We start from the raw sequence: 10,193 nt of genomic DNA, 5'->3' as shown, positions 1-10,193 counted from the left end.
TAACGAATACAATATTTACATATAAAACAATAATCATGCATCATTGTAATCTCGTAGAGGTATTTTAGCAACAAATCACACACTTGTCTCTTCACACAATAAAAGGATGAACACGACATAAGGATGATTTCATAATGCATAGGATATAATCCAGTGCATCAAGGTTTAATGTAAAACAAAATAGGTGGTTGATGTGTCGACTTCCAATTGGACGGTGTAAATCTCACATTTCCGCTGCATCCAGCTGGAAGAGGGACTATATATAATTGAAACATAAGAAAGTATCTTGTTTTAGTCAAGGTAAAAAAGCAAGATCCAACATCCAATTGAAAAATTATGACAATTGGAGAACCCAAAAAGATAAAGAAAGTTCAAGTCGGAGTTTAGAATGCTGCATTTTGTACTGAAAAGGGAATTATATGAGAAGCATTATGTGCCAATGCTCTTTGCTCTCTCTATGTATTTTTGTTTTTGGGGAACATAACTTGCATTTAAATTACAACTAAATTGTAGCATAAAAGACAAATCAAACAAGATAGATTGATTTTGACTTTAATCGCAACAAAAGGTCACTTGAAGTCTAAAATGGAAAGGTAATAATTTTGTTTTGAAGCCCTTAAAGATATATATGTGCCTTAATCTTCGCAGAAAAGAATATGTACTCATGGAGAAGAAGAAAGTTAATGTATGAACCATTTCATCGACACTTGTAGGCTGAAAACATGTCTCTAAAATATAAAGATAGAATTTTGCTTAGTACATGTTACACACTAATAAGGATAAAGTTCAATCTATCATAACTGATATTCAAACTACGTAACTTACCGAAGTTATCGTAGTTTGGTGGTTGACACGGTTCTTTCAATTCTTTCACACACATCCTATAAATAGAAAACTCATGCACATGAACAGTGTTTGTGAAAACTAAACTTGCATGATAGTCACTTGAAACGTCATATATACTACTAATTAATGACCTTCAGCACTGAAATCTGGCTCAGCAGGCTTCGGTGGTAGTAGCTGTAGCACTTTTTGTGGCGCTCTGGTAGTGGTGCGTCCACCGTTTGGTCGTCGCACGGCTCGAAGTAAATGAGCAGCAAACCTTGTTGCATAAATAGTTGCACCAAGACTTGCCGAGGTCCCAGCTTCATTTGCCAAAGAAAATTGCAGTCTATTTTCAGCATCACGCAAAGCCCTCTCATGGTTTTTCTTAGAGTAGCGGCGCCAAGCTGATTGGATAAAACAGGCCGCCCATGTTCTCCATTGTTGGGAGTAGAACCTGAAAGTGATATTTGCATATTTAAGTAAATTAGGGATCATTCGCGTAGATGAGGAAGATTATCAGAGTTCGAATAGCGATTATTGTACTATTTTTACCAAACGCTTCAATATTTGTTCAAGATATTATAAATAATTATTGTGACAAAGACAGTGCAACAAAGCAAGAAAAAACCATCATCTTTGTCTTTTTTGATAGCGATAGAATAATTATCCAAAAAGTTAGTAGGCATGGCTTAAAGCCTTACTTGAAAGTGTGCTGCAACTCCTTGCAGTGAAGTTTCCGAAACTGAGAAGCCACAGTCTTCAAATCCTCGGCCATTAGAGCAAAGGCTTGAACCTCTGTTTTTGCCTCCACTGTTCTTGTTGAAATTGGGAATTTGGTCGAGGACTGGGGATATAGGGCCCAAGTAAGAAGCTCTTCTCCACAAAAGTCGCCGGCTTTAAGGTCAGCGGTGTTGAAAAAACCAGTTGTTCCACCATTGGTAGTGAAAGTGGCTAGATTTCCTCGCATGATAAAGAGCATCTCGTCCACTGGATCCCCTTCACGAACAATGTAGCTGTCTTGTGTGTAAAGCACTGGTTTGAGGCGATCAACCAATGGATCCCATAGTTGTTGATCCATCTTTTCGAACATGGGCACCTTAAAGATAAAATTAACTCGATGAACAGTACCTTAGCTAAAACAAACGACCAAATGATGCACAAATACAATCAAGGGAAGTATTATTAAAAATAAATTAATACCATTGTGAGATGCACAATCAATCAATGTAGGAAGACTTTTGTGCATTCCAAAAAGAAGACTTTTCAATTTTTCAATAGTGACTTTTGATTTTTCAAAATTGTCTTTTAGTTTCTCTAGTGTCTTTTTATTTTTTCAAGATTAATTTATAATCATCAAGTATAACGAGTTTTATGTGCCTATATATAGGCTAATGCATTGTAATCTATTTTCAAGAGAGAGTGATAAACTAAATTAGCTTTAGATAAAAATATCTCTATTTCTTTTCACATGCCAACAAGTATTACCTTCTTAAGAAGATCGAGGCAAAGATGGCGCTTTATGTCCCTTCTGAGATCCTTAGGAAGGTTACGGATGAGATTCTCTTCCTCCACACCTCTTGTTTCTAGCCACTTGTACTGTTCATATCGTCTAACCCGCTGCCTTAAGTTGTTAGGGAGCATACGTTGGGACATCCACTGTTCGGCATCAGTCTTTCTCACTCTCATTTCTTCTACTCTCACTGTTGTGGATTGCAAATATCTCTATAACATCACAAAAAACATGAGATCACCTTAGTCCATTCTAGAACTATGCGTACTGCTCTGCAAATGGGGTTTTAGTCGAAGTTGAATGATAGAATTAGAAAGACAGACGCATATCATCATATTTTCCTTGGCAACATAGCAGCTACAAGGCTAAAATAGAATACAAGAACTGTTGATTGAAGATGGCTGGAGTATATATACAAATAATCAAGCATGTAATTTATATTAATGAATTAGCTGAGAATCTGATTCTGTATAAAACCATTAGTTGGAAGGTTTTGTACATTGACAAAATTAGAAGTGCATGAAAATGTTCTCATAATGATACAATAATAGATTATAGATTGGCAAGAGAATCCATCATGAGGACCAAAGTATTACCTGCATATTGCCTATAAGTAATGAGAATAAGACCAACCCAGCGATGGCTATGGAAACAGCAAAGACTATCTCCCAGAAATATGTACTCGTATCCAAGTTTTGGCCAAGAGAACTGAAAGAAAAGGACGGGCACAAGTTAAAAATGGTTACTATTAGTTGGAAAGCTTTGCTTGGAAGTTGCAACATACGAAAGAAAGCTTTAATAAGAAAATTTTTGTACGCCACGGCCACCCTCGCTGTGAGATCAATCTCTTATCCGAATTCGAGAGTATTAAATGAGATATGGATAAAATCCTATAATATTTAATGATATTAATGCTGACCGAAAAACAAGAACGCGACGGGATATTTTTCTTAGGATTTATATATTACTAACCTCAGACTACGCAAACCCCACCAGAAGCAGTAAGACACTTTCCTTGTAATATTTGATTCGGCCACCACTCCAGACTTCAAAACTTTAGTAAATATTCCATAGTCGAACGGATCAGTAGTTGAGGTTTCGTTTTTATCGTCTGGTTCGACAATACGACAATCCAGAGTAATATTACCCCAGTAGCCACGTTCAGTACTATTCCGTTTATCATCACTGCAGTAATAACTGTGATCTTGACAACCGGTAGCTGTAATGTTCCTGCACATTTGTTTCCAGCAAGAAGCCTGTCGTTCTATGCCAAACAAGTACCAAAAGGCTCCAACTACCTGGTACAGACATTGTTCGTTAACAAACAATCTTGGATTAATAGGTTGAAGAACTTGAACCCAGAAAAAAAAAATTCATGTAATTTACGTGACTAGCTAGCATGTAGAGGAAAAGATTATAAGCAGCTCCAGCCCATGCTGTCTCAGTCAGAATGCCAGAGGTCCTAGTTACTTCTACATATAGTGGGTAGATCCGCAAAAGCCTCGGCACATATTGGGAGAAGATTACTGACTTCAACATTTCCTTCGTCAACCATGGCATTTTACTTTTTCGCGGCCAAAGTACCACCACCTGCAATATGTCACAATTTTGAGACTTGCACCTTAGAGATTTATTTATTTATATATTTATGTGATGGAAGCATACAGTATTAATTAACATATATTACAAGCCAAATATAATATTGATAGCTCTCCAAGACACATCGGTGACTGACATAGTTTAGTCAATGCTGCAAATTTCTACAGACCCACAATTTAAAAAAGACAGTACAATTATGTTCAAAACAAAATTAACAAATCCCATATCATCGTCTAAAATAGTGCAGAGGACACACTCTGACAAGAAAAGTCTAAGAGATATTATGTTTTTTTATTTTTATTTTTTTAAAATAAAAAACATTACAAAAATTTAAAAATTAAAATGGGAAAAATAACGAATTCCAACTTGAAAAGTTGTAGGTCGCAAATGAATATTATGCAAACAAACCAAGCATGCACACCACTTATGCAGAGGGTAGCTACGTCAAGTTGTATAATTTTATTTTATTTTATTTTATTATTATTATTTTTTTTTCCCTTGAGATTTTTTTGATTGGTTTCATAATAAGCGACGTATCTACACACCTTGTAAAAAGTAACAGAGCTATCATGGTAATAAACCAGATTACAGATACTTGAGATTGACTGATATCACACCCATACCTGTGGGCAGGGAACGATTGCCAGAATGTCGATAATGAAGTATGAGGACAAATATCTTTTTGCGATTGCCATAGGATCATCAATCAACTCTGCCCTTCCAAACACATGACGAGAAGAAGGTGGGATAATCCCAGTTCGAAACTGGAAGTATATATGAATTGCATAAAAAACATCTGTGACTGAACGAAGAACAGAAGCAATAATCGCCAAAGTTTTGTCCGAGTCACAGTCTAAGCATTTCTTCTCCTCATCCACCTTAAAAACTGGGGTGTAAAAGAAGAGTGGGTCCAATGCCACTGACACCATACAAGAGAGAACAAATATTTTGTTCCATGTTTGAAGAAATTGATCCTGAGGGTCAAAGATTTTAGTTTTCTTAGAACCTGAGTGATCTTTTCGTGGCTGATCATGATCTACAGAAGGGATGCTTGTTGGGTTGTTTTTCAAACCTCTAATTGTCTCTGACCCTCTCCCAAATCCTTTCAGAAAACTCTCAAAAAATCTGTCAAATGTGGCTCTAGAACTGTTTCTTGAAAATTTTCGATCGTTCATGGAATGTTGATGCTCAAAACTGGAAGATTTCTCCGAACTCCAACTTGGAAACCTGGAAGAAAGCATTTAAAGTGTCAAATTCCAAACCAGAGGAAACCGAGCAAATAAATGGAGACTGTTGGGGGAACTACTCGGGTTTCAACAAACTAACCTCACAAAATTATTTCGCCTGGAACCCATTCCTGCGGCCAATTAGAACTCCAATAGAAAGAGCCCAACTCGTGATTTTGACACGCTTTTTAGTTACAGATATCAAAAACTAAAATCCAGGCCCTGCAGTAGAAGAAGTTCAAATACGATAGTCTCTACAATGGAATTACAGAATGTCCCATGCTACGTAATTTGAAAGCCAAACAATATGAGGAAGAAATGTGATATTTTTAGCAATTTATGACTAATATTTGTTACTTTTCCGAGGAGCGACTAGTCAACTCTGAAGTCAAGAGACAACTTTAAATGCGTAACACGATTTGATCACTTTCTACTACTCTTACTCCCGTTTTTACAGTCAGCACTGAGCAGTAGAAATTAATTGGAATTCAAAGACTTCGGTAATTTAGAGACAACATGACAAACGATCCAAATGTAAAGCAACCTTCTCAACTTGAGTAGTGGTGATAAAAAGACAATAAGAAAATAAAAAGCCGATATAAGCTGATCTGTTTGGTTGCCGAGAGAAAAAAAGTGAGGCACTAGATATAATTGTCTTTTACTAGTATGGTTTCATCCTTGATCAAGAAAAGCACTCAAATATCAACTTCTGTTTGGTTGCTGAGTAGAGTGAAAGGAAATACAAGAAGAAGAAAACATTTATATTGTTATGTACTAATTTTGTCGGCGCTTCAGAAGGAAAGAAAGAAAGAAAAAAAAAACAAAAAGAAGAACAAATATCAGGGTAAAGGGTCTTCTTCTCTGGGGTTAGTATTCTTTTATTTTGTTTTCTAACCGTTTCATATCTACCAAACAAAAACTGAAAGAGAGAGTAAACAAAAATGCATAGAACTGAGCATATTTGGAGTACCTTACATCTGTGTTGCTTTCATTGATGCTGAGAAACAACAAGAATGGTCTACGGTATTTGAAGAAGAAGTTCCGAGAAGAAGAAGGCAGAGAGCACGGAAAAAAGCTCGCGCGAGCGATGACTCTGAAGTCAGCCACCAAGGTCCAAAGTGAGCCCCCCCGAAATTATTGAGTTGTGTAACTTTGTGGTGGCACCCTCCTGGTTCTACTTTGTCCGAACGTCACACGTGTCACCCTCACTGTTATTCGTTGTTTTTACCAAAAAAAAAAAAAAAAGAATTACTATAATATTATTTTTTTTAAAAATAATATTATATACAATCTTATTACATATAAGTTTAACATTTTTTTTATAAAAAAATATTTTTTATTATTATAAAAATAAATTTATATGAATTTCAAATTTATCCCAATTTTTTAAAAAGAATATAAAAGATTTACATCATGTAATATTATTTTTTAATAGATTGTTTTAGTCAATTTTTTCTCTAAAAAATACTTTTTTAATATTTATAATTTCTCTCTCTCTCTCTCTCTCTCTCTCTCTCTCTCTCTCTCTCTCTCTCTCTCTCTCTATGCAAAGGAGGGATATTTTTTTTTTTATAACAAGAAGTAAGGGTTTGTTTGTTAATCCGAAGGAAAACAATTACGGGTCGTCGTTAAAGTTCATTTTTAGATATAATTAAATGTGCAAATAATTAAGAACAAATTTGCGTTTGGTACTGTCAAAATTTAAAAATAAAAAATAAAAAAAAAATCATTTTCATGTAGTTAGCAAATTGTTCAAAAATTCAAATTATTTAACCTACAACTTGATTATTTTTATAAATTATGCACCAAAAGAAATCCCAATTAGGGTATGGTATGTGAGATATATAGTCTATCTTATTTGTGTCTGTTAGAGCTTTTAAATACCTTTTTTGCAGTGATTTTTTCTATTTTTTTTTTTATTGTTATTCAAACTTAGATTCTTAGATATATATGGAGTGAGTTCATAGTTATATTTCTCGAAATTTTTTACTCAATTTGGTGGATATTTACATTATTTTCTCTTAAAAAGAATTGATTTTGTTTACATTTTCAGAAAATTATGTAGAGAAACTAAATAACAATCTCATCTTAGAAGATAAAGAATTTTCTAGAAAAATGTTTAAATATAATTTTTGTTTTAAAATTTGAAAAAATTGCATTGTCTTTTATGTTTTACTTAAAAATATGAAAAAATTATAATAATTAAATAATAATTTGATGATAAAATTAAAAAAATATTTTCTATTTAAATGATATTTTTTAAAAAAAGTTTGAAAATATTTAAAATGAGATGATCTCTTCTGAAATAAGATCTAACTATAGCTTATCTAGAATGGCAACAACGTGTGTTTATATGCTGTAGTCACTTCATGAACATGTGTGGGACTTTGGTGACTTTTGTTAAAAGCAAAAGATCAAAAGTTTTGTCTCTTTACCGCTATCATAAAATGGGACCCACGTATGATTGGACCCATCGATTAGGTAAATGAAAAATCTTCTTAATATGATTGATTAACCATATATATTTTAAATTTAGATTTTTAATAATTTTTATACTAATTTAATAATTTTTATAATTTAAAAAGAAATAGTAACATAAACTTCGAGCTGTGACGAATTTATTGATCATTTAAAAATATTTTATGAAATTCATTCAATCTACTATAAATGCATCTATTTCTCTAACAACTTAAATCTAAAATTTTAGATTAAAAAAATCTAAAATATTTAATCCTTGCAATAATACTTAGTGGATTAAGTAATAGACTAATGCTACTATGTCTTTAATTTATATCATTCACTTTGTCGCTTTGATGTGGCATACGTGGCTTATTACAAAAAAAAAATTAAAAATATAAACTCAAAATATAATAAAGCCTGAAAATACAACAAGATGAAGACTAAAATCTTAGACTCTCTCTACTTTTTTATGTTTGTGTTTTCAATTTTTTTTACTAAGCTGCGTGACACTATACGGTAGTTCTACAAGAGAACAAAATAAGTGGTATAAATTAGGGAATATAATAGTATTTCTCTTGAATAATATGATATTAATCTCCTAGTTGTGCAAAAATCAAATGGCGTGGTGGATCATGATTTTATTTATTTTTTAAATCTATAAAGTTAGCATTAAATATTTTTATAAAGATATAGTCAATAACATGTTTCGCAAAGCAAACACGTTCTAAGATTTTGTTTATACAAAGGCATACTTTAACGACAATAATTCTCTTAAGCTTTAACCATCTTCTGGCTCCTACTGAACTTTAGAGCTTTAAAAAGATGTATTTTGAGATAAGAACGTGTTTTTCTATCACATACTGACCAACTTTATGGAAAAGGAGAGCAATGATTCCATTGATTTCTTTTTAATCCTGCTGGTTAAAATAAAGGCACCCTAAGCAGGTAGGCCTATGTAAGTACCATCTTCCAGCTTGGATCATCTGAGTGATTTAACCCAGAAAGCAACAAAAATAGCAATAGTGAGAAGAAGAAAAAGAAGCTTATCCAAAAAATAATAATTAAGAAAAAAAAGCATTTAGAATTAACTTTCTTAAAAGAAGAATTATAGAAATGGATGATGATAAGATCGAACGAGAGGGGCCCTTTACCCTCAGATTTTGATTTATTATTCCTTTTTAAATGAATAGCATTAATGTTTTTATTATAATGTTTGTAAGTGTCCAGTTGAGTATTCTTGAAGCGGATGCCAGTTAGTACAACAACGTAAGTTGGATACATATTTAGATTGAGAAAAACGCAAATAGAGCACTTTCAGATTAGAGTTTCTTTATAAAACTTGAATATATCTTCTAAAAACCACAAGCCGGGTTACAATAATTAAGGGAAAAAAACAAAATTTCAATTACAACCAAATAATAAAATACGAATAAAATTAGATGTCTTGCTAAAATCTAGAATAAAATTATCGTTGCTAAAAATAAGCATTACCATATATGAAAAATAACAAAAATAAAAAAATAACTTAAAATGACGATTTAGGGGGGGACGGCTGATATTGGGCACAAAACAGGGAGTACTAGGTGTAGCATGGTGGCCATGATGTTTGTACTGAAAAGAATTTTTTGAGTTGCGGTCGTATGTGCAATTTTAACACAGATGGCTAAGAGCATCCCCATCAGCATCCCCATACCGAGATTTTTCCTAAAATTTGAGGATAAATTTTAGGGTTTTGATGAAAATGGCTCTCCATCCCAATCCCTAAAATGCGATTTGGGTTTCCGGTTTGTACAGTGATATCTCATATTTGTGCATCTACTGTTTGTCTCCAAATTGTTTTTCTCTTTCTTGGTCCCGCGTTTCTCTTCTCTAGACAGTTGGGTGGCCGTGCGAAATCACCTCCTCGACTCCTCCCTCGCAATCAGACGAAGCTTGCACCGAATGTGGGTAATCTCTAAACTTTCGCTTTCCTCCATGGCTGGTTTCTCACCTATTGGCCTATCTCTTTCTATGTTTCGGCACCTTCCATGGCTGGACTTTGTGAACCGGGCATCCTCCATGGCTGGCCACCGAGCTTCTCTATCTCAAAAACAAAATCCTCCATCTCGGTTTAATCATGGTTGCAGTGATTTACCGTGATCTAATTTTACTTAAACCTCTAGATTTTTGTATATACGATCTGAAAACCCTAGCTATTCTTGCTCAAAATAGGCGCTGAAAATGGTTGGAGAAATTGGGTTGCTGAGAATTTGTTGTTTCGATTACCATTTCTCTGAGATTTGATAACTACACTGATATCTGTTGAAGGGCCGAAATTGATATTGTTTGGATCTGAAACTTTGTGGTTATGTATGTTCTTCTATGCAGATTTTTTTTTTTATGTATTTAGTAATCTTTTCTTGCTCAAAATACTAGATTTGTTGAGCAATTTAACTGGGTCTGAAAATGAGAATTATTGTTGCTCTGTTTGGGTTATTTGGATGGTTGTTGATATCCTTATTGCTCTGATAATCGCTGGACAGATTTTTGAGCCTTTGGGAGTGTTGTTTCGATTACCATGCCAGAATTTGGGA

The 10,193-nt window shown here is 33.7% G+C and overlaps 1 protein-coding gene across 5 annotated transcripts; it reads right to left on the bottom strand.

Annotated features, from left to right (window-relative positions):
- On the bottom strand, nt 1-6,288 carry LOC122311151 (cyclic nucleotide-gated ion channel 1-like). Of its 5 annotated transcripts, XM_043125610.1 has the most exons (11): nt 6,131-6,288; nt 5,261-5,382; nt 4,558-5,161; nt 3,722-3,925; nt 3,308-3,633; nt 2,932-3,043; nt 2,311-2,547; nt 1,527-1,921; nt 978-1,279; nt 826-881; nt 1-256 (listed from the first exon to the last, which is right to left on the bottom strand). In XM_043125610.1, the coding sequence occupies exons 2-10, from the start codon at nt 5,287-5,289 to the stop codon at nt 871-873; spliced, it is 2,220 nt and encodes a 739-aa protein (XP_042981544.1). In that variant the 5' UTR covers nt 5,290-5,382; nt 6,131-6,288; the 3' UTR covers nt 1-256; nt 826-870. The 5 variants fall into 5 exon arrangements, 4 of the variants coding, with proteins under 4 accessions (XP_042981544.1, XP_042981519.1, XP_042981528.1 ...); XM_043125585.1 differs by lacking the exon at nt 826-881; XM_043125594.1 differs by lacking the exon at nt 826-881 and having other exon boundaries at nt 6,136-6,288.
- Nucleotides 6,289-10,193: the final 3,905 nt, after the last annotated feature.

The sequence above is a fragment of the Carya illinoinensis genome, chromosome 1 (assembly GCF_018687715.1).
Source record: "Carya illinoinensis cultivar Pawnee chromosome 1, C.illinoinensisPawnee_v1, whole genome shotgun sequence".
Taxonomy (NCBI): Eukaryota; Viridiplantae; Streptophyta; class Magnoliopsida; order Fagales; family Juglandaceae; genus Carya; species Carya illinoinensis.
The sequence above is the reverse complement of the archived record's forward strand: the minus strand, read 5'-3'. Positions and strand labels throughout refer to the sequence as shown.

Bases quoted from the DNA above. Each gene is read 5' to 3' on its own strand.
- LOC122311151 (XM_043125585.1), bottom strand. From the start codon at position 5,289: ATGGGTTCCAGGCGAAATAATTTTGTGAG. The intron at 5,162-5,260 runs GTTAGTTTGTTG...GCTTTCTTCCAG, and splicing joins AGGCGAAATAATTTTGTGAG to GTTTCCAAGTTGGAGTTCGG. The intron at 3,634-3,721 runs GTAAATTACATG...TGTCTGTACCAG, and splicing joins TCTACATGCTAGCTAGTCAC to GTAGTTGGAGCCTTTTGGTA.